Source organism: Panthera leo, chromosome E2 (genome assembly GCF_018350215.1).
Source record: "Panthera leo isolate Ple1 chromosome E2, P.leo_Ple1_pat1.1, whole genome shotgun sequence".
Lineage (NCBI taxonomy): Eukaryota > Metazoa > Chordata > Mammalia > Carnivora > Felidae > Panthera > Panthera leo.
In genome coordinates this window covers 33516071-33538947 of record NC_056693.1, presented here as the reverse complement: position 1 = coordinate 33538947, position 22877 = coordinate 33516071, and the positions used below count along the sequence as shown (strand labels likewise).

Below are 22877 nucleotides of genomic sequence, written 5' to 3'. Positions count from 1 at the left end.
CCACAATGGATAAAAGCTCTTATTACCCTACTTGCCTTTGGAGAAAAAGGGGCTGGAGACAAACGGCCAGATGAAGTGATTTGAAAGGAGCTGAACAATCTGTTTTGGGGAGACAGGCTATTCAGGGTGGTGACCTTGGAAACGCAGCTGACCGTTTGCCAAGACAGGCCCCTGGGCCTCCTGGACTCTCTCCTCTGATGGCTCCGACAATGGGCAGCTTTGCAGGAGCAACTAGAAAATTCCAGAAATCACAGGGCTTTGGGACTGGGGCCTGGTTTTAACTATCTCCCCCACCAACCCCATTATACAGATGAACAAAGGGAGGTTGAGAGGGGGAAGTAAGAGACAAACATATGGGTCTAGTCTCCCCTCCGTCCCCAGAACTGAGCTTGACTTAGCAGGAGGCTTGAGTGCCACCTGAAGGTGGGGGAGAATGTATTCCGCCCCCAGAGCTCCATCCCAGCCCCAAGAGAACAGTGTCCATGTCTCAGGATTTCAATTTTCAATCGGGCAGTTCCCTCCCATTAGGCTCCCCCTTCCCCACACCTCCTTCCCCTTTAAGAAGAGACCAGTCCTTGGCTTATGCCATTCATAGGGTTTATTGTCACTTGCCAGCAGCTGGCAGAGGAAGGGGACACACAGCCAAGCCTCACCACAGAAGAGGTGGCCCTGGACCACCCAGCTCTCCCACTTGGTTCACACGGGGTGCGGGTCCTCACTGGCAGCAGCTACACTTCTCGGCCTCAGCCTCGGTGCCCTCTTCACCTTTGCACACACAGTCCTTGGCGCATTTCTCACACTCCGCCGGGCAGCAGGAGCAGCAGCCTGCAGATCAAATGGGGAATGCCCAGTGTGATGGCCTCTCCCTGCATCTGTCTCCACTAAAAGGGAAAGGGGAAGGGAGGGGTGCTAGGGGCCTAGGCGCTGCCCCCTTCCTAGTCTCACACTGCAGTTTGACTCAGCACCTATGGCATGTCAGTTGCATGCTGGGCTACCACTGGGGAGGAGTACCCAGTAGATAGCCCACAGCCCCTTGTGTGGGTGCAGGGGAGTCCCAAGGATGGGGTGGGGGTTAGTGCTGGACCTTTAGGGGAAAACATCTCAGGGTAAACAATGGCCTTGAAAAGGGACTTGAAGGATGAACTTGGAGGAACAGAGACGGTAGGGGCTCCAGGAGACGGTGGAAGGTTCTATGGCTAGTCTTACACACTCCCACCTCCTCCTCCCCAAGCATATTACACTGCTTCCAGGGAGACTTGGGGAGGTCAAACTGAGGAGATCCTCGAAGGCCTGAGAGGGGCCAAGGGACCCAAACTCCAGAGCTAGCCCCCAGCTTCACCACTCCCTTCTCCAGGTACTTGAGGTTTTGAGGTGAGGGTTTGGACCAGGGTAGAAGGTCTCCATCATAGCTGTCCATCAGAATCTGGGAATATAGAAAAACATCTTGCCACAGGCATGCTGAACCAGTCACTGGGGGCAGGGCCCGAGCAACCGTATGTTAAGGCCTCCCCAGGTGGTTCTGTCCCAGTAAGAGTCAAAAGCAATGTCACAGGGGATCTAGGGGTCTCTCCATCTTGCCTAGGGAGATGCTGACTTCAGGGAGCAGGGGGCAGGGGCGGGGGGAGGGGTCCCCATACTCACTCTTCTTGCAGGAGGTGCATTTGCATCCCTCACACTTGCAGGAGCCGTTGCAGGTACAGGAACCGCCTAGAAGGGCGGACACCGCAGGAAGGGTTAAGGTGCTAAAAGTGGGGTGCGGCCAGGCATAAAGGAGGAGGTGGGGTGCCAAATCTCAGTGCCCTGTGGGATATAGCCATGTCTACTCTTCAACGACGTTAAAAATGGCAAACATGGAGGGTCCCGTCCCCCCAAGGTCCTTCAGCCCAGGCGTCGGGCATCCGTTTCCTTGCAAGTCAGGGGCGCGCTGTGCGCAGGATGGGGGCGGGGGCTCACCAGTAGGGCAAGGGCAGGTCTCGGGGTCCATGTCCAGAGGAGCTGCCGCTGGAGGAGGTGAACTGGCTTCTCCCGGCAACTGGACGCACTAGTGGCAGCAGGTGGCGAGGCTTTTATAGCCCCAGGCGGGGGCGCGCATGCACAGCCGGCTCGCACACGGCGCCCCCTCTCTCCATCTGGGCACACAGGCTTAGGCGGAGGCGCGCATTGCGGCAGCCGTCCCCCCTCCCCCGCCCTGTGCCCGGCCGGGCGCTCCCCCCACCCCACCCCACCCAGCAGCCGCGTGCGTGCACTACCGGGTGCGCGCGGCGCTCCTGAACTCCCGGCCGGGGCCGCTTCCCGCCGCGTGCACGGGGGGGGGGGGGGGGGGGGGGGTGGGAAACACTTCCCGTTCGTCCGTGTGCGTGCCGCCGTGTGCACCGCTGGGGACGGGTCCGCCGCTGCAGCCGGCCAGGACAGAGAGTGCGCACTTCTCTCCTCAAACGGCGGCATGGCATGTTTCCCGGCCCTTCCCTGCCTCTCTTCTTATTCTAGGATTCTGGGGCGCCAGGTTAGTCAAAATGGGGTGCTGAGCACCCTGCTGCGCTGGGACCCCATTCCCTCATCTCTTATCAAATAGGAACATAATCCTAACACCAGTGGAAGGGCCTTGCAAATTGGTTTTGGGAGGGGCTGGCTCTGGGAAGCCTAAAGGACAGCGCTGGGGTGACTGATGGGAGGGGTGGGGGGAAGAGGGGGTGGCACTATGTGGCTGCATCCCAGCTTCACAGGGAAGCAGCTTTCCTTTTATCTCTTCCTTCCGTGGAGTCCCTTGTGCCGGTGGCAGGCTGAAAAAGTGGTCCCCAAAAGATATCCATGTCAAATCCCAGAACCTGTGAGTGTTACCTTATTTGGAAAAAGGGGCTCTGTAGATGTCATTGAATTAAGGATCTTGAGATGTGATCATCCTGGATTGGGCCCTAAATCCAATGACAAGTGTTCTTATAAGACACACGGAGAATAGACAGATGAGGAGACAGTGTGACCAACCACAGGAGACAGAGATTGTAGTGATGTGGCCCGCAGCCACCACAAGCCAGACCCAGAACAGTTCACATCCTTCCTGTGAGCCTCACCGTCCTTGCTCAGCAAATGAAGACACTCAATCCCCAGTACACAGAGGAGCAAAGGAAAGCACTAGACAACTGGTCAAAGGCTATAGAAGGAGAAGAAACGATGCTCATGGTGGCATTTCAGACAGTCAGTCACATGGTGACCCCCATGGAGAGGCCTCACTCTACCTGCTTGTGGTGCAAACACCTTTTGCAAAGTTGCATCAGGTTTCATAGGGACAAGGCTTATCTAGAGACGGAGTTTAAAAAAGAGAGAATAATAGAAAGGAAGGAAGGAAAGAAAGAAAAAAAAAGAAAAGAGAAGAAGGAAGGAAGGAGGAAGGAACAAAAGTTATCTCAGGATCACTGCAGTTAAGTGTTTGAAAGGTGGAGGCTGGAGGGGAGCACCTGTGGCCTGCCCAAGAGTGGAGGTTCCTCTGCAAGCCCTCCAAAGAGCTCTTATCACTTCTCCCACCCTAGCTTCCACTTCTTTAAAAAAATTTTTTTTAATGTTTATTTATTTTTGAAAGACAGAGCATGAATGGGGGAGGAGCAGAAAGAGAGAGAGAGAGAGAGAGAGAGAGAGAGAGAATCCAAAGCAGACTCCAGGCTCCGAGCTGTCAGCACAGAGCCCAACGTGGGGCTCGAACCCACGAACCTTGAGATCATGACCTGAGCCGAAGCTGGATGCCCAACCTACTGAGCCCCTCTACTTCTTTTAAGGAGACACCCCCTTAGCACCTGCATCCCTCCCCCTTTAGAGGTGATCCCTTGGCTGCCCCCCAAGGAAGGCAAGTCTGGTGAGCCTTCAGACTGGTTTTGCTGAGTGGGGGAGACTGAGACTCAGAGACTGAGCACTGCTCCAAATGTCGCCCCGAGCAGAGTGAGCCTCTGTTCTAAATCAGAGCTGGACAAGCATTTTCAAATGTCGGTTGGAAACCCACCCCCCACCAAGATATGAGCTGCCCCAGAGGCCTCCACATGGCCTCATCTGAGGAGTTGAGCTAGCTGGTTTCCCTGGCTTTGCAGGTCTCTCATGTGTTGGTCTGTGAGTGGAAGCTTCAGTAACGGTGGAACAGGAGAAAACCAGAAGAGGAGAACCAAGAGTCCCAGGAGACGCTATCATGTGAAACCTCAAGGTATTATATGAAGTCCAGGTTGGTTCTCAACATGGGCTTCATGCAATTTCATGAGGTCACTGAGCCTCACCAACCCTAGCATTACGGTTTATTTCCTGCTTGTTTGTTTTCATGTTGCCTAAGGGTACTCTGGCCCCTGCGGCTGGAATTGCCTATAGTCCTCAAGGCTTCAATATCTAGGACTTTCAGTGCCAGCGAATTATCCATGCCAACACATTCAGCCAGAGCTGCCCCCGCCCTTTCCCCTCAGGCCTCTCAGATGTCCTTGGGATTGAGGTTTCAGATGTGGGAGAGCAGTCTACCCCCCCCCCCCCCCACCTCCCTGGGATGGTGATTTTGTGTGTGAACTCGGCCGGGCTAAGGGATGCCCGGAGAGCTGTAAAACATTATTTCTGAGTGTGTCTGTGAGAATGTTTCCCGAAGAGATTAGCATTTGAATTGGTAGACTGAATAAAGAAGATCGCCCTCACCAGAGTGGGTGGGCATCATTGGATCTGTTCCGGGCACCAATAGGACGAGAGGGCAAATTTGCTCTTTGCCTGAGCGGAGACATCCATCTTCTCCCGCCCTCAGACATTGGTGTTCCTGGGTCTCAGGCTTCCAGACTGAGGCCGAATTATACCACAACTTTCCTGGTTTTCCAGTTTTCAGAGGACAGATTGTGGGACTTCTCAGCTTCCATAATTGTGTGAGCCAATTCTTATAATAAATATGTGAACATAAGTGCTTATTATATACATAATATATATATCATATCAAGATCCACCAGGCGCCTGGGTGGCTCAGTTGGTTAAGCCTCTGACTCTTGGTTTCGGCTCAGGTCATGATCTCATGGCGGGCTCCTCACTGTCATCTTGGGATTCTCTCTCTCCCTCTCTCTGTGGCCCTCCCCTGCTTGCCCGCTCTCTCAAAATAGACCAACTTAAAAAGATTTTTAAAAAAGGCAGATCCACGTATATGTGGTTGTGTTCTGTATCTGTACACGTGTATGTGTATATGCACGTATGTACTGACTCGTGTACCCAGCACATCAAGGGTTGCCAAGATATGGAAGGGTCTGAAAACCACAACATCCTTCTGAAACACATTACCTAGCCCCGATTCTTCACATGGCTGGCCCTCATCCCTCAGTTCTCAGCTTCTCTGAGCTCCAAAGAACATTTTGGATACGTGTGTCCCTCCAGCGAGTCCCCCTCATGCCCACCTTTATTCCCCTCTGTCCTCTCATTAATTCTCACAGCCCAAAATGATTTGTCTGTGCTCCTGCCCGTGCTGCGCCTCCCCCCGGGGTATCCACAGGGCTCCCTCTTTTCTTTCTTTGCTTCTAAGTCTTTGCTCAAATCTTACTGTCTCCAGGAAGCCCACCGTGATCACCCTACTTAAAATTGCAACACATACCCCAAACCGCCAGGACTCCTGATCCCCCATACCTTGCTCTATCTTTTCTTTTTTCACAGCATTTCACACCGTCTGACAAACAAAAATAATTGACTTGCTTGTGAAGTTTATGCACAGTCGGTCACCTCTGCTAGAATGTAAGCAACACAAGCCTATAAGGGATCATTGCTTTTGTTCACTGACAGGTCCGAAGTGCCTAGAACAGTGTCCTGTATATGGGAGACATTCAAGACACATTTACTGAATGAATAAATGAATGAATGGCTCTCAAGTCAAGCTGGCTGGGTTCACAGTCTGCCCCTGCCATCTACTAGCAATGTGGTAAGTTATTAACATGTTACTTAATATTTCTGTGCCTTGGGTTGCTCAAGGGCTCCCATTTATGATTCCTAAATGGGGATAATAGTAATTCCTACCTCATAGGTTTGTCTGAGGCTTAAATTGGATGACACTTGGAAGACTTTCTGGCAGGGCCCTAACCTTGCTGGCTCTTCCCATTTAAGAGTGAGTGTGAGCCTGGGGAGGTCGGGTGAGGATGCTGCAGGGAGCCTGGGATCCCTATGTCTCCTTCAGGACACCCAGCTCCATTGTCCGCCTCAGCTCTGTGCTCCCTGAGTTGCTGCTGCCTCCATCAGACACAGGATTCCAGGTGTCAGCCAGAACCAGCTAAATCACAGCCATTCGTCCTCCTGTTGGGCCCCCACACCCAACCCCAGGGCTTCCTGGGAGAAGGGAGTGCACGAAGACGGTTTTCTTTCCAATTAGATTGGGGCCAGGAGGCGAGAACAGGTAGGCTGAGGGGTGGAGATCAGGCAGGGTGATCCACTAATGGGCAGAAAATCCCCATTTGATCTCAGAAAAAGGCGAGGAGTCCAGCCACTCCCACCCCTGGCTGAAATGGATCCTGGCAAGCATTAGACTCTTGCATTGCCCTCAAAGGGTCTCCTAATTGACTATCCTGGGACTGAACAATTGACCAGGAGTTCGGGAGCCTGGGAAGACGGTGGTATACCGAGAGAGTTTGCAAATACGCTTATCTGCAAATAAAGTCGTTTCTTGGGGAGATCTGGCTTTATTAGTAGAAGGAATGTTAAGCGAGCAGCTTTATCCACAGGGGCAGCTGAAACAGAAGGGGCCCTGGTCACAGAGAGGGTAAGGAGTCAGGGGAGGGGTGGGGGAAGGAGCCTCAGCAGGCCATAGAACAACTTACCTAGAAATGTAATAACCCTCTGTCTCCATGGTTACCTTCTGTTTATGGCAAGTGATTCAGTCTCTCCTCCTTAGTAGTGACACAAGATGTCCTTTTAACATAAATTTAAGTGTAATAATAGACCAGGTGATAGGTGGTTATGCCCAAAATCGTGTAGGTGGCTCTCGAAGGACAGAAGTCAGGGAAATGTTGCCCTATACCAGGCTGGTCCCCTGAGTGCTCACGTCCAACTTGGCTGCTGGTTCTGTCTCCCCTGCCCTCCTGCGCCCTTCCTAGCCAGGCATTGGCTGCTTTTGTGTGGGTTCTAAAGGCCACGAGGAGATTCTGTTCTCTCTGATCACACGGGTGGGTTGGGAGGCGGAGGCAGGGAAAGGCAGCCTCCAAGCTTCCAGGTTTCAGAAGGTGGCCAGGTTGACCCCAGCAACTGTGCCAATACCCTGATTCCTGGGGTTTACTCCTACCTCTAAGAGTTTTCCCCAAGGGGCTCCTCAGTAGAATAGGAACAGAGGTGGTCTGCCGTCCCCTCCCAGTGAGGGCCCTAGGGAAGGAGGCATTAAACCCTGAGGGAGTCAGGGCTCAAGCTGAGCTGAGCTGGGCATTGGTGGGTTGGAGTTCAAGGGCCACCGATTGTGGAAGTTCTTGTGCGTGTTGGGGGCAGAAGCTCTGTGGCTCGGGGAGGAAGATGGGTTATGACGAGGGAAGGGTCCGTTATAGCTGGGGCAGGAGAAAGCCCTCCCAAACTGCAGGAGACACTCTGGGGGTCTGCTGGGCAACCACAGCAGGGCGACAGGGGTCCTGCACTGCTCACAAAACCCACACCACCCTGACATTACTGCCAGAATCTTCTTCCTACATGCAGTGAGTGAAGACTGAAGTCCTTCAGAGTGACTGGCTTTGGTGTCAGACAGACCTGATTCTGAATCTCCTGTTTCCCTCAGCGATTCATTGGGGTTAATCATGCTCCTTACCGCTTGGGTTATAATGAACGTTCAGTGAGATTCTTCATGCAGATTGCTTAACATGTCATAGGCGCTCAACAAACAGTGCTCAATGAACACTTCTGTGTTCAGCAATCTTCTGGGAGCTGGAACTAGTAAATGATGGACTCCAGTTCCCCTTGGCCTACTTTTCCATGCAGAGTCTGGCCCTCACCTACACTGGCAACTAAATGTAATCCACGCTATTCCCAAAATATCCCCCTAAGCTTTCCTGCTTTCATGCTTCTGTGCATACTGTTACCCCTTCTTGAAATGTCCTGCCCACAATTTTTTCCTGCTTAAAATCCTACATATCCTTCGAGGCCCTGCTTCAATGCTGCCTCCTTCGGGAAGTCTTCAGTCCTGCCTGCAGCCAGACATAACCACCCTTCTGGGAACTTCTATGGGGTTTTGCCTAGATATTTTCTCCCCTGTAGGAGAGGAGAGTGGGTAGTCCTACAGTCTCCCTGACAGACTCAGAGGTCCCTAAAGGCAGAGGCTGACAGAGGAGTTTCATTCCTCTCCTCCCTTCTGTGCTTAGCAAGCTCCCTGCACACCTGAAATGTCTCTGAAGGCTGAGTGAATGAATCAGCGTGAGAACTGACCTTGGGGTCACCCCTTTTTATGAGACCCCTTGAAGGCCAGGTCATGAAGAGTCAGGTTAGATTCTATATGTACTAATGAAGTTGCTCTGTGGCCCCCACCATCCTGCTTTGTGAAATGAGTTTTGCGATGGTGAATTCTCTCCTTCCATGTCACAAACATTTATTGAGCACTGCCTTAATCCAGACATTGTGCTAGGAATGGCAGGTACAAAGGAGAGCAGGACAATGACAACACCCGTCTTTTCTGAGAACCCACTGTCTGGGCAAGGAAGCATTTAATAAGAAATCTACACTTAGTAAGCTAAGTGCTGTCAGGAGAGAGCATAGCAAGTTGGGGCCCCTGCCTTTCTGCATAAACCAATCTCCCCTCCTCTCTCTCTCCCTTCCTTATTAGACCCCCTCCACCACCACCTGCTGCCACGTCTGGGGACAGGCAGCATCGCCTTTTTCCAGAAACAGCCCCAGAGCAGCTTGATCCAGCGTTCAAGTTCTGTGCCACATCTCACCTTCCTTCAGTATTTCTCTCCTGTTGGGCAGTTTTGCCCCCAGGAGACATTTGGCAATGTCTGAAAACATTTTAGTTGTCACAACGTGTCGGTGGTGGTGGCGGTGGGGTGGGTTGTGATGCTACTGGGGTCTAATGGGGTAGAGGCCAGGGATGCTCCTAAGCCTCCTGCAACGCACGGACAGGCTCCCCAAACAATCTCACATGTCGCTAGTGCTGAGGTAGAGACACCCTGCTGTTTATCCTATAACAACTCCAGGGTGATTTGTAGGAACTCAGACATACAGGGAAGGGAGCCAGGGGAATCAGAACACCCGCTTTCCAACCCCGGCCTCATCACCAGCTGGCGTCTTTGGACCTCTGATTCGTCCTCTGTCAAATGTGGAGAGCCATGCCTAGCCCTGCCTCCTTGACTAAGGTATCTGGGGACTGAAATACGAGAAAGTAAGTGAGAGCACTTGCCACGGGGAGGCTGAGGGTGAGGCTGGACGTGGAGAGGGAGGGAAGCCTCCATTTAGTGAATGCATATTGAACTGGAGTCACATGGCCCAAATTTTCCACCACTGTTTCAAGTACTCTGCCTTTTCCTTGCTTCTAAAAATAAATCGTACAATTCAGGCCATCTGTACCTCAGATTAAAAAACATCTGGGTCTGGCTCCCCCCTCCCGCTTCTTCCTTCTTTGTTTAGTGTAGATATTTTGAAAAAATAAAAAAAAAATACATATACGGTCCTTTCAAATATAAAAATAGAAGCCTGCAATATACACTGATTTATAAATTACTTTTTTTCCTTGCTTCTCGGTAGATTACGAACATCTGTCCATGAAATTAGTTTCATTTCTACCATTTTATTTTAGTAGGTTTATTCCACAATTTCCTTAAGCGGTCCCCTCCTTTGACACACTTTTCTCATTTCCAGATCTTCACTATCATAACCCGTGATGTGATAAACATCTTGGTAGCTTTTGTGTGTGTAGATTCATGACTTTTTTCCTGAGTATACAACATTCCTTAAACTAGAATTGCTGGCTCAAAGGATACATTTTTTTCCCCTTTTCAAACAGTATTTGTTTATTTAAAAAAAATGCTACTTCAGTAAATTTAGAAAAATTCAGAGAAATAGAAAGAAGGAAAAGGAAAAATTATCTTTTATCTGTATTTGAACACAACCACTGCTAACATTGTAGCATATTTCATTTCCATATTTCGTATATTGTGTGGCTTCTTTTTTATTTTATTTATTATTTATTATTTTTTTTAATGTTGATTTCTTTTGAGAGAGAGAGAGAGCACGAGCCAGTGAGGGGGTGGGGGAGTGGTGCAAAGAAAAAGGGAGGCAGAGAGAGAATCCCAAGCAGGCTCCATTGCTGCCAGCCCAGAGCCGGATGTGGGGCTGGATTCCACCAACTGTGAGATCATGACCTAAGCCAAAATCAAGAATTGAATGCCTTGGGGCTCCTGGGTGGCTCAGTCGGTTGAGCATCCGACTTCGGCTCAGGTCATGATCTCACAGTTCGTGAGTTCAAGCCCCACGTTGGGCTGTGTGCTGACAGCTCAGAGCCTGGAGCCTGCTTCCAATTCTGTGGCCCCCTTTCTCTCTGCCCCACCCCTGCTTGTGCTCTGTCTCTGTCTGTCAAAAATGAATAAACATAAAAAAAAATTTTAAAAAAGAGAATTGAATGCCTAAACTGACTTAGCCACCCAGGTGCCCCTGTGTGGCTTCTTTTTGAAAGAAAAAAAATTACTGTGTAACTCATTTGGAGCCTAATATTTACTTAAGATTTTACCATAATTATTTCCTGTGTTTTTGCACTTTTATTGGCTGTATCATATCCTGTTGCTATGTGTGAGGGCCGTTGCTTACTTGAATGATTTCGTACACTTGAGGCCATTTCCAGTTTTTCACAATTGTGGATAGTACCACAATGAACCTTCTTGTGTGAGTGATGCTTTTTTATTTAAAAAAAATTTTTTTTTAACGTTTTTATTTATTTTTGAGACAGAGAGAGACAGAGCATGAACGGGGAGGGGCAGAGAGAGAGAGGGAGACACAGAACCGGAAGCAGGCTCCAGGCTCTGAGCCATCAGCCCAGAGCCCGATGCGGGGCTCGAACTCACAGACTGCAAGATCGTGACCCGAGCTGAAGTCGGCGCTTAACCGACTGAGCCACCCAGGCGCCCCGAGTGATGCTTTTTTAAAAAAATATTTATTTATTTTTGAGAGAGAGAAAGAGAGAGAGAGAGAGAGAGAGAGAGAGAGAGAGAGAGAGAGACCCTGTGCTCACAGCAGCAAGCCTGATTTAGGGCTCAAACTCTTGAACTGTGAGATCATGACCTGAATTGAAATTGGAGGCTTAACCAACTGAGCCACCCAGGCGCCCCTGAATGATGCTTTTTTATTTTCCCTTGAATTTGTGGCAAATTCTTTAGACAGGTTTCCAGAAATGAAGTTACTGGGACAAATGAGGATTTCATGGTTCTTAGACGTACATTGTCCTGGGAATCTGGGTGGCTTACACATTGCCTTTTAATGGGCCCTTGGAAAGTTTTGCCTCATTTATCCTCTTTGCAGCCGTGTCTAGGGTTCTAAGCCCTTTCTGGGATCTCTTGGGCCTCAAACCCAGCCAGACTGAGGCGGGAATTAGGACTTCAACTCTTGCACAGTGCCCAGGGCTCAGGGCGCACTCCTCCGCACCTGCCTCTGGACCTCGAGCGCCCCCTGCAGTCCACGGGAGGAACTTCCTTCCCCATCCTGTGACCTGCATTTCATTGCTTCCCCACCGAGACTTCCTCTGGTTTCCATCGAAGTTGGAGAATGTCCTGAGCAGGTGCAGACTCTGTCACAGTCTCTCAGGGGTCTCCGTTGTCCCTTCGGTAGTACAAGCACACAATGTGTAATGTGCCAGCCTCCTGACACAGTACCTTCCTGCTCTCAGCAGCTCTTCCTTGACAAAACTCTTCTTTATCTTGATGTAAAATCTGTTCCCTTGGTGTTTCCTCACGTTGCTCAAGTTTTACTGCTCATGGCCACCTGTAACTAGTCTGCTCACTTTTCCCTTCGGCATATCTCCCCCCCCCCCCCCCCCCCCCCCCCCCCCCCCCCCCCCCCGCTTATCTTACTCTGTGGTCTTCAAGCGTCTCTCTCAACTAGTCCTGGCTGAGTTTGGGAAGAGATCCTTAACTTCTTTGAGTCTCAGTTTTCTCACCTGTATATTGGAGATAAGAATCCCTATCCTGCAGGGTTGTTGTAAAGATAAAAAATTAATACCGCTAAAAAGCCTAGCCTGGAATTTTGGCTCAAGATGGTAGACTGAGCACATGCATTTACCTGTTCTTCCTCCTGAGAATCTACTGAAAGAAACTCAAGAAAGACAAAGGAGGAAAAGCTTAATAAAAGAAGTGAGAATTGGTGTGGGGGAGGATGGCTTGGACAGCACATCAATGGATGAGAGGTTACAACATTTTTCTGGAATACTGGAATGGGTCGAATCACACTGATGGGTAAATGGGAAGAGAAGAAGCCACAGCTCAGATCGAAAAAGTAGAGACTTTGGGGGTTCTGTCTTATTTTGTTTTGGTTTGGTTGGGGGAGTCAGGATGAGAGAACGGAAGAGGAAGTGGTCACAGAAACCAGGATGGGGAGTGATAGAAGACGGAACTGTAGAAGAGCCTCGTGATTGTCATATTGGCCTCCTTCACAACATCGCCAGTTCCCCCCAGGCTGAGGCTGCGAGATGTCTCAGAAGAAATGGAGTAACCAGTCTTGGAGGGGCCAGGGCTCGCAGAAAAGGGTCAGAGGAGGGCCCTTTTGGTTTTGACACTGAGGGGTGGGCCACACCTGCCTACTAGGTCCCCACCTGGGCATGCTAAAACCAAGCCTGCCAGTTAGCAAGCCTCACTGACACCCGCAGAGCCTGCTTGTAGCTCAAAGAAGCAGAAATAGTTCCAGAAAGAAGAGACTTGATGACAAAAATTAAAAAAGCATTTAGTGCACCAGAGAGATTCAGGAAATGACTTCATTTGAACAAACAAACAAGATATTGTGATAAGTGTTCAGAGAAGAAGTTCTTATATATTAAAATGTGATTGACCAAATTCTCAAAAGATTAATAAAAGGATTGCAAAAAGGCTGAGAAATTTCTCAAAAGCTTCCGATGAAAAATAAAGGGTAGGCCATGTTAGTTTTCATAGCAGCAACACCAAATGTGAGAAGACAGTGGAACAATGCTTTCTAAAGTGCTAAAAAAAAAATGATATCGAACTTCAGATTGGATATCCAGCCAGACTACCAGTCAGGCATGAGAGAAAAATAAAGGTGTTTCCTGACGTTTAGGGAGGAAACACCTCTTCTTAATTCATCCTTTTGGTAAAAAATTGCTTGAGGATATACTCCAGCAAAATAGAAAGGAGCCCAAGAGGATGATGGGGGATCCAAGAAACAATAGATCTAACCTAGGAGAACAATGAAAAGACATCCCAGAATGATAGTACTGCAGAATATCAGGAAAGAAGGCAATGCATATTAGATTGGTCAATGAATAGCAAGAGGGAAAAGGCAATTAGAAATGCAAGAAAAAAACCCCAAAAGCCTGATGGTCTCTGATGACCACCGTGACATAGGCTGGTGGAGTTGACGGCTGCTTCCAGCCTGTAATGGGCCCTGGTTTCGGGCCCTTGGCGGCATGAATGAACACCCCCCTCAGGGCTTGAGTCCCCCCACACCCCGCCCCACTCTGCTGAGGGTGCTGGTGTGGATGAGAGTGGACTGAGCCTCCCCTTCCCCGGTGCCAGCCTCCAGTGACTTCAGCCTTCAACACTGTCCATCTACAAAGTTGTTTGTCTACCTCCACTTGCTCTCAGTTGCCTGGCTTTGGAGTCTGTATATCTGGATTCAAATCTCCATTCTATAAACTAGCTGTATAGCCTTGGGCAAGTCACTTAACCTCGTGAGCCTTTGTTTCCTCATCTGGGGAAAATGGAGTTGATAACGGTATTGACCTCACGAGGTCATGTTGTGACAATTAAATGGAAACAGTGCAGGGGAGATGTTGGGCCCAGTGCCCGGCAAGAAGTAAGTGCTCGGTATTTTAATCTGTTATTAGACCACTTTATTCTTTTAAGTAATAGATACCATGCACGTGCCTTGGATTCTTAACCAAGATCTCCTCAGGGATCCAGAGATGACTCAGGGGGCCTGTGAATTCTCTAAGCTCATATGTAAAATTGAGTGAGGGTTTTAGTGTGTGCATTTTTAGGGAGAGGGAGGCTCATTGTTACCAGTATTTCCTATAGCTGTTTATGGCCCCTGCTCTGCACGGTCTCTGGCAGGTGCTAGGCTCAGGGACAGCTCTGCCATGAAAGAGACATATGTGGAGTTCCCTCTTGGTCTCCCATTGTGCTTCAGCCATTGATTCTTGTTTTGTCACAATGTTTTTTTTGTGGTTTAATCTTATTTTTCCTTCTACTTACTGTTCTCAAGTGGAAAAAAGGACTTGGCAGAGAATTTACTATATAAGGGGAAACACCATGTTTCCCCAGCTATGTAGTACACTGCCGTGTGTGTGTGTGTGTGTGTGTGTGTGTGTGTGTGTGATGCAGTGTGTCACATGTGCTTGTACAGACAGGGAATATCCCTGGAATACAAGTAAGTGGTTACAGTCACTGTCTTGAGGAGGAGGGACTGGGAGGCAAAGGTGGAAGGAGACTTATACCCTTTGTATCTTTTGTATTTTGTACCTTGTGTATGTAGATTTATTTAAAAATAAGTAATTTTTTTTTTTAAATCCAGGATTCCTCCATACAACCCACCCTCTTGCAGGGCTATTGAAGGGATTAAATGAGAACGTGTGTGTAAAATGCTCAGCACAGTGGCCGATGCATTGTAAGTGCTGCATAATGACATAATGGCAGCACTTAGAATCATTAAGCTTATTTGGACTTGGGCCAGGGCAGCGAAAGCTCTGATGTCTGTGTCAGCAATCTGGGGGGGAATAGCAAAGACCTCAGATTCTCTTCACATTGACTTCCGTGAAATACAAGAACTTCAGGGAACAGCATCAGTTTCTCCTGGCCTATGTCTACCCTGTCACCCACTCCCAAAGTGAGCCCAAATAACCAAACCAGGGAGCTAACTCCCTCAGTACCTTGGCCTTGGGGGTTTTCTTTAGATCTGCACAGACATCCTACCCTAGGAGTTCATGGACGATTCAGTGCTAAAGTTCCTTAAATATCACTATGCACACAGTGAGGCATTCTGGGCCAATATTGTGCCGGAGAGCCTGCCTAAGATTGAGTTAGTTCCAAAGCGGAAGTTTTGTCGCACAAGTTTTGTTGGGTGGGGGATCCCAGGAAGCACTGGTAGGAAAATGGAGAAGTGAGGCGGGGAAGGAAGGAAGGCAATATGGCGTATGTCAAGGAGCAGGTCACCACCGTGGGCTACTGGAGCGCTCTGCTGCTGGGGACTTCTGGAGCATGGTCTAGAACCTGTCACAGATTTGTCCCACTGGGAGGATAAAGGTGCTGTGGGTATTCCTCCACCAACTCCTCTTTGTCATTAGCTAAGGGCTGTCCCCAGGGGCGATGATTTCCCAGTACTCCTGGCCTGCTCTGTGCAGGCATCTAGCAAGCTCGTGCAGCAGGAGAGAGCCCCCTGAGGCAGAGTTGCAGGTTTGGGTAATTAGCTGCCATCTGCAGAAGGGATGCGGGCCGGCGCCTACCATGTCTGCAACAGAGTCAGTCCTTCTCCGTCCTGCTGGGTTAGGGTAAAACAGTGCTCTGAGCCATCAGACAACCATGAGCGGAAACTTTATTGCTGCAAGCACTTTACATGAATGTCACCAACACCACATCTGAGCAAATATATAAAAAGCATAACCTATGGTACAAGAATTCTAACTTCTCGACTAATGCTCTGTACAGATGCTTCCCAGACCTTGCCTCCAGCACAACGGATGCATTTCAGGGGCAGCAGCTGCACTTGTCTGAGCCCCCTTTGCAGATGCAGCCCCGGGCACACTTGGCACAGCCCGGGGGGCAGCAAGGACAGCAGCCTGAAAAGGTCACAGGACAGACAGGTGAGTTTGGGGGCCACGCCCCCGTCTTCCCACTTCCTCTCCCACCACTTAGAGAAAGCAGAGCATGCCGCAGGCTTCTATCCACATTAGCAGAAGACCTTCCTACCTGGGGCAGGAAGCTGTGGGATGTTAGAGCCAGAGGGGTCCTCAGGAGTCATCAAGAATATGCCACATGCCCAGAGAGGGGAAGGGGTTTGTTCAAGGTCATTGGTCAGTGGCAGATCAAGACTAAAACTCAGAGCTCATGACTCCAGGCCAGTGCTCCACCCCGTTCACCACTGGCCACAACAGGACCTCCCCGCAGCCCTTTTCCTACGCACCCCCATGGAGGCCCCCATCCCCAGGTGGGCTGCAAGCTTTAGGAGCTTTGCCCCAGGTCTCTGCTCAGCTTTCATTTCAGATCACTCCCGCATGGGTCAAAGGCCTCCAGAACCTGCTTAATACCACCATGGCTGGCTGGAGGGTTGAGAAAGGAGGGAACAGACTTTCCTAGCTTCTGGCCAGCGGTGCCCCCGGTCAGCATAACTCACTTTTTCGACACGTTTTACAGTTGCAAGTTGTGCATTTGCAATTGTCTCCACAGATGCAAATTCCTCCTAGAAGAGAAGACAGAGCCACAAGCGTAAGGACTGAGATCGAACGAGAACACAAGGTGTGCTGCAGATCGTCCCGGTGGCGAGGTTAGTGGTCTGTCCTTGGGGAGGGGCTGGGCAAGAGGATAGAAGATGCTGTTGAGCATCACACAAGTGGCCAGGGCCCCTTAGTGGTTACCAGTCACAGACCATGGATGGAAACTGGGGTGGCTGTCTCCAGCCCTTCAGCCGGGACACTTGCTAAATTGCAGATTCATGGGTCCGACCCTTGAGATATTCTGATTCGTGAGTCTGGGTGGAGAAAAGGGAATCGTATTTTTTTTAATGTTTATTTAGTTTTGAGAGGGGGAGGGGCAGAGAGAGAGGGGGACAGAGGATCTGAGGCGGGCCCTGGGCTGTCAGCAGAGAACCTGGATGTGGGGCTTGAGCTCACGAACCGTGAGATCGTGACCTGACCCAAAGTTGGGCACTTAGCTGATTGAGCCACACAGGGGCCCCGGGAATCATATTTTAAAAAGCAACCCAGTCTGATGTACAGTCAGGGTTGAGAACCACTAGACTAGGCCAAGTCCACCAAGCCCCAGGTCCCCCAGGGGCTGTCGGAGCCTTGTATACCCTCCTCACCTTTGCAAGGCATCAGGCAAGATGGCAACCCTGAATGGCCAGGAGAAAGAACCAGGGACATAAATAACCTCAAAAGAGAGCTGCAGCCATAGCTTGTTTTCATACAAAAACCATTTACACTTAAAAAAAAAATCATCCCCCCTATCATTTGAGTGTCAAAGTGCTGGAAGCTTCTGTCTCTTTGGCAAGTTTTGGGTATAGACATAGTCCTGTATAGGACCAGAGAGGCTTGTGAGGATTCTTGGTAAAAGACCAGGATGTCTCCAAACTCTGACCTCTCTCCTCCTGTGCTACGTGCTTACGTGAAATTAAGGAGTTTCAGAGACTCGGGAGCCCACGTATGCTTCTAATAACTCCCCTGACGTCTGCAAATGCCTTATGATTTTAACACTTTCATCGCAACAGTGGGAGGTGGGCAGCTGGGGGTGAGTGACCCTGGTTTTTGGATGAGGAAACTGAGTGTTGGAAATACTAAGTGTCAGGAGTGAATGGCAGCAGTGGACCAAAAGCAGATTGCCAGATTCTGAGCCACAGCACTTCCTCAACTCTGGTGGCTGCCCCTGGGGGCCTGACACTAAGTGCCCCCTGATCCAGGGTCTCAATTCTAGCAAATCAGACTAGTAGGCCACAGAGTGGGAGCCGTCCCAGAGGTCACCAGTCCGAGACAAACCCCATTGGCGGCTCCTAATTAGAGGGAGAGAAATATTCATCAGAGCCCTGTGGGTGCCCTGTCGGAAGCTGGTGCAAGGTCCCAGGACCCCAGAGTGGGCATGCTTACTCACCTGACATGCAGGTGCATTCGCCGGGGTCCATGGTCCAGGTGTTCCAGAGGCTCCAGTGCTATCACAGCTGGGGAAGAGAAGCTGAGCCAGCAGCCGCTGGAGGCTCCCTATTTATAGCTGTGTAGGTGTGCACTTGGGCGCACCCCACCTGTCCCTGGGGCCAGACGCCCTGCACACGGCCCGGCCAGACGCTGCGGGCTGGGGGTTGGAGGGAGCGGGCAGAAGGAGGGCAGAGGAGAGGGAGGGCAGTACAGTCACACAGGTGGCTTCTCAGAAGGGATGCAGGTGGCTCATCCACCCATCTGCGTATGTGCCAAGGTGTCAAGGAGCCGGGCTCAGGCTCCAGTGGTGCTTGTAGTGCTCAGATTGGCAGCTGTACCCATCTGCTCTCCAAGTCCTATGCAGCCTGCCATTTCTGCTCCCTTCTTCACAGGGCCTGGCTCGGGGCCTCATTCCGTCTCCCTTGGTCCTAAAAGCCCTTACCATGGGCAGAAGGGGACTTCTAGCCAGGGTCTTGGGCTTTAGAAAGTCCCACTGGGGCCTTTTTTGGCATATCCTCCAGACTCCCTGGGTGAGAAGGCCAAAGGTCAGGGGCACGTGCCCAACCGAAGTACGCAACCTCTTCTAGACCATACACATAACACTCTGGATTCTGGAATCTTGTCTCATCCCAAGCCGGCTTGCTTCCGAGGGTTTGCTCAGACCTCTGCCCCAGGCTCCCAAGGGCAGATGGGCAGCTGGTGTGTGTCACTCTAGGCCTGAAGGGTGGTTGGAGGTAGCTGTTTGCTGGGGGTGCAAACAGAGTTTGGATGTGTGGGCTGGGAGCCCACTGGTGGGCGTGAGGCCTCTCGGAGTGAGGGAAGAGGCTAGGGATGGGAAAAGAAGGGAGGTGGGCCTTGGGGCCATGGGCAGCTCTCTAGGTGCCTTCCAGTGCGAGGATTTGAGAATTAAACATTTGAAGCTGGTCCTTCAGGTGGCTATGAAGCTCTCTGTAAGGTAGGGGGATGGAATGTATTTTATTTGCCAATTTGATTTATAACTTTTAGATATTTTAGCCAGTGGTGTGTGAACCTCCATTTGTGCTCTTGCTCTGCCCCCCTAAACATTAGGAAGGGCCTGGAACCAGCCTCCTGTGGGCTTGCTTGCTTCTCTTCATTCTCCACACTGCTTCGGAGATAGAACCCCCAAAATAGCACTGGCCCTGTTATTCTCTTGCTCATCTCTTGTTATTCTCAAAACCTTCAGCGGTTCCCACCATCTGCTGAAGGAAACCCGAACATCTTAGTCTTGCATTCCAAGGTCAACTTACCTTTCTCAGGTCATTGCCCACTCCTCCCTTCTACCTGCCTCACCAAAACCTAAGGACTCCAGGCTCCCCATACTTGCCCCGAACTTTTCCACATCCGGCCTTTGCTCCTGTCAGGTGTTCATCTCTCCCTGCTGCCTCGAGTCCAAATAAATCCTCCTCATTTACCGAAGCATGAGCTCAAACGCCATTTCTTGAGTAGTAGAAGCAAGGGGGGCTCTGTGGGAGAACGAGCCCCCCATCTTCACCATAACCGCATTCTCTGATATAGGCAGCAGATTGCTCTTCAGTCTTGTGTAAAGTGCTCCCTGATGATGCAGCTTCAGGCTGCCCCCCAAAAGCTGCCACCTTCACCCCCTCTCCACGTAGAAATTCTGGAGCTGCCACTGATGACACACGCTCCAGGAAGCTGCTTCTGATCTCCCCCTTTCTCAACTGGAAGAAGTCTTTACTTCTGTGACCCCTCAGTGATGCGTTTGTATGTTTCTCATGACGTTTACTACTTTGTACTCTGCTGTGTGAGCATGTCCATGGCTCTTGTGCCCCGTGCCCCAATCTCAGGGCTCTCAAAGGCAAGATTTGTGTCTGATGCCTCTCTCTTCCTCAGCGTTCTGCACAACGTTTAGGAGATGAATGAATACAGGAAGGAGATGAATGGTCGGAGGACTGAAGACATAAATGAGAGAGTGAGTGGACACATAAGTGGACAAATGAACCAGTGAGTGAATGACAAGTGGACGTATAAATGCATGAGGATCCTGCCTGTGGGTACTGAGGACCTCTGCTGAAAAATACCGTTACCAGTCAGAAAGGCAAAAAAAGATGGGGCCTGGCCATAACCAGTGGAGGCAGATCCTCCTTTTTGTAAGTTGCCGGGGTCTCCGTTACTTATCCATAAGGACCAGCGAGGCCTCGGTCTGACCCGTGGAACCACGGGTTTGAGCTGAGAAGTTCTAGTGAGGAGAAAGGGATTCAGCCCCGTGGTCATCAGCAGGACACGGGGAGGGTAGGCAGGGGCGATATTGTAGTGATCCAGAAATGGCCTTTGCCTGGAAGGAGTTCACAGCCTTCTAGGGGATCCAGGCATGTTCATCCATTCACCTCCTTCTAAAGGCTGGCACTGTGCGGGGCACTGGGGAGCCAAGGGTGAGTAAAACCAGAGCTTACAGTTGTGAAGGTCAGGAGGACATCTCAGCCCGGGAAACCCCTGACTGGGCAGGGCTGCTGTCAGAGTTTGGAGGCTGGCTTCGTCTTCCTTCCAAGTCCATCTCTTGGCAGGGTCAGCTCCCCTGCCTCACCTCTTATGTGTGTGCCCTGCAGCAGATACTAATGCCTTAGAAGGTGTAGCCCAACCCGTGAGCCCAGAGCGAGGAAGGGATTGTCCTTTACCCTCATCTAAGCCATCTCCCTTCCCTCTTTCCTGTCTGAGCCAGGAATGACTTCTTCTTCGGATGATTGACACTGTGATTTGCTGAAGGCCCCGTCTGAATGATAATCTCAAAATTCTATCCCGTAGCATGAAGATATTTCCCAGGTGCTGGGCTGTGCAGATTGAAACAACATGTGTGGCATGGGGCAGTCGAGTCCATGCTGAGCTGTGCCCCAGGCTGTCCCGTTCCTGTTCCGCCGTCCTTCTTCCAAGTGCCTGGAGAAGCACATCCACAGGCCCCTTTTGCCCTTTTGCCTGTCTTCTGGGTCTCAGCTCCAGATCTTTGCATGGAGCACGAAGACAAGAATACACACACCACCCCCAAGAACATGCAATGGCTCTAGGCACAGCTTAAATCCACCCTTAGAAAATTAATATTTGAAAAATGTGTTAATTCATCTTCAAAGAAGTGATCCTTAGCTTTCCGGCGGGATTCAAGGAGCCCTGTGAAAATCTGATGAAAGTTCTGGATCCTCTACCCAGGAAAAAAAAATGCACAAAACACATTTCCCTCCCACAAGTTCAGAGGTTTTGTGGGGCTCTTAAATCCCATTGGTTAATGAACTCCCCTACCCCACCCCCACTGCCCCCTCAAACGAGGGGTCTTGATGTAAGAACTTCTCTGCAGAAAAGCAGTCCTGACGATGGCAGCTCTTCTCTCGTCACATAGCAGTTGTAGGTCCTTCGAGCCTGAGTCCTAAATATCTCCATCTCCAGCTATGGCCTCTCCTCCGTGCATATGTCCAGTGGCTTTCTCAAAACAATGAAACAGGTTGTTCCAAAGGAGCAGCCAATACCCCTCTCTTACAAAATGACAGGGTTCTCTATCTTCTCCCTTCTCATGAAGGAAAAAGCTAAACACATGTTCCTGAGCCCAGTGTTTTTTGCCAGAAATAAGTTTCTGGGACTCATGGTTTAGGAATGGAGGTTCAGCCATTTGATGATATCAGAGAAGAGTCCTGCGCCATGACTCCACACCCTGGCCCGTGTTTTGCTTTTGGGAATCACCATCCTTTCTCCTACAGGGACCCTCTAGACGTATGAGCCCCACCCCCTGGAGCAGCCTGGAGCCATCGGTTCTATTATGCTGGTTTATATACTGACCTCTCTCTCTAGACTGCATGCTTCTCAAAAATGAAGTCAGTCCGTATTAATCTCAGCATCCCCGTGGCCAGGCACACTGAGCGCTGGCACACAGTGAGTACTCAATAAATATTTATGGGCTGACGATGAATAAATGGCTCAATTAACAGAGTTACGCCGAGGCTGTCTTCTCCGGCTCTCGTTGAGGAGATTGAGAGGAACGAGTTGCTCACCAAGAGCAGTCAACAGCTTGAGATCTGGGGTCATGCTGCTTTGCTCCTAATCCACGTTCTGCCCCTTCTTTGCTGCTTGATGTGGGGCAAGTTGCTTGACTGCTCTGAGCCTCAATATTCTCATTAGCAAAGCCTGGCTAATGAAAATGATAACCCTACGGCACTGTCCTCATGATCGTTAAGTGAGAGAATGCATTTTAAGCACTTATTATTGTAGTAGTGTCATTACCATTACCTGGGCCTATTACAACTTGGCAGATTGGTTTAGCCACCCACCTATTTGTATGTTTGAGGATCATAGACTATTCTTTTTTTTTTTTTTTTTTAATAGACTTCAGCCTGTCTTGGGGTCCTGAACTGGATGCATTCAAACTTCTCAAATACTGTGGCTAAAAGTCTCTGGGTTTTAGTTCCTTGCTTACAAAACTTTTTTTTTTTTTAACATCTATTTATTTTTGAGAGACAGAGAGAGACAGAGTAGGAGTGGAGGAGGGGCAGAGAGAGAGGGAGACACAGAATCCGAAGCAGGCTCCAGGCTCCAGGCTCCAAGCTGGAGCACAGAGCCCATCACGGGGCTCAAACTCACAGACTGTAAGATCATGACCTGAACCAAAGTCGGCCGCTTAACTGACTGAGCCACCCAGGTGCCCTTTTAGTTCCCTGCTTTTAAACTCAGCCTAATTCCTTTTGGGTCCCAGGGCCTGGGGACGGTGGAGCCCTTTCTTTCTGACTCCCCTCGATGTAGTTCTCATCTGTTTGGAGGCAGAGCTAAACTTCCATCTACAGAGCCCTCTTATGGAGTATTTCTGGCCTTATCTGGAAGACTAGGCATGAGAGGTTGGTGGATACCATCTGGGCTGGCAGGGACCCTATGA

At 50.2% G+C, this 22877-nt stretch overlaps 1 protein-coding gene and 2 long non-coding RNA genes across 3 annotated transcripts; 1 reads left to right on the top strand and 2 right to left on the bottom strand.

Annotated features, from left to right (window-relative positions):
• Nucleotides 1-759: 759 nt before the first annotated feature.
• Nucleotides 760-1978, bottom strand: LOC122208340. The gene is made up of 4 exons (XR_006197210.1): nt 1954-1978; nt 1642-1707; nt 1359-1423; nt 760-825 (listed from the first exon to the last, which is right to left on the bottom strand). It is a non-coding gene; the product is annotated as an uncharacterized LOC122208340 (long non-coding RNA).
• A 3810-nt stretch (nt 1979-5788) lies between these two features.
• LOC122208104 lies at nt 5789-16612 on the top strand. Its single transcript, XR_006197109.1, has 3 exons — nt 5789-5902; nt 15798-15952; nt 16536-16612. It is a non-coding gene; the product is annotated as an uncharacterized LOC122208104 (long non-coding RNA).
• On the bottom strand, nt 15769-17982 carry LOC122208102 (metallothionein-4). Its single transcript, XM_042918757.1, has 3 exons — nt 17952-17982; nt 16483-16548; nt 15769-15928 (listed from the first exon to the last, which is right to left on the bottom strand). Exons 1-3 carry the CDS (start codon nt 17980-17982, stop codon nt 15837-15839), a joined length of 189 nt encoding a protein of 62 aa, XP_042774691.1. The 3' UTR covers nt 15769-15836.
• Between the last annotated feature and the right edge of the window lie 4895 nt (nt 17983-22877).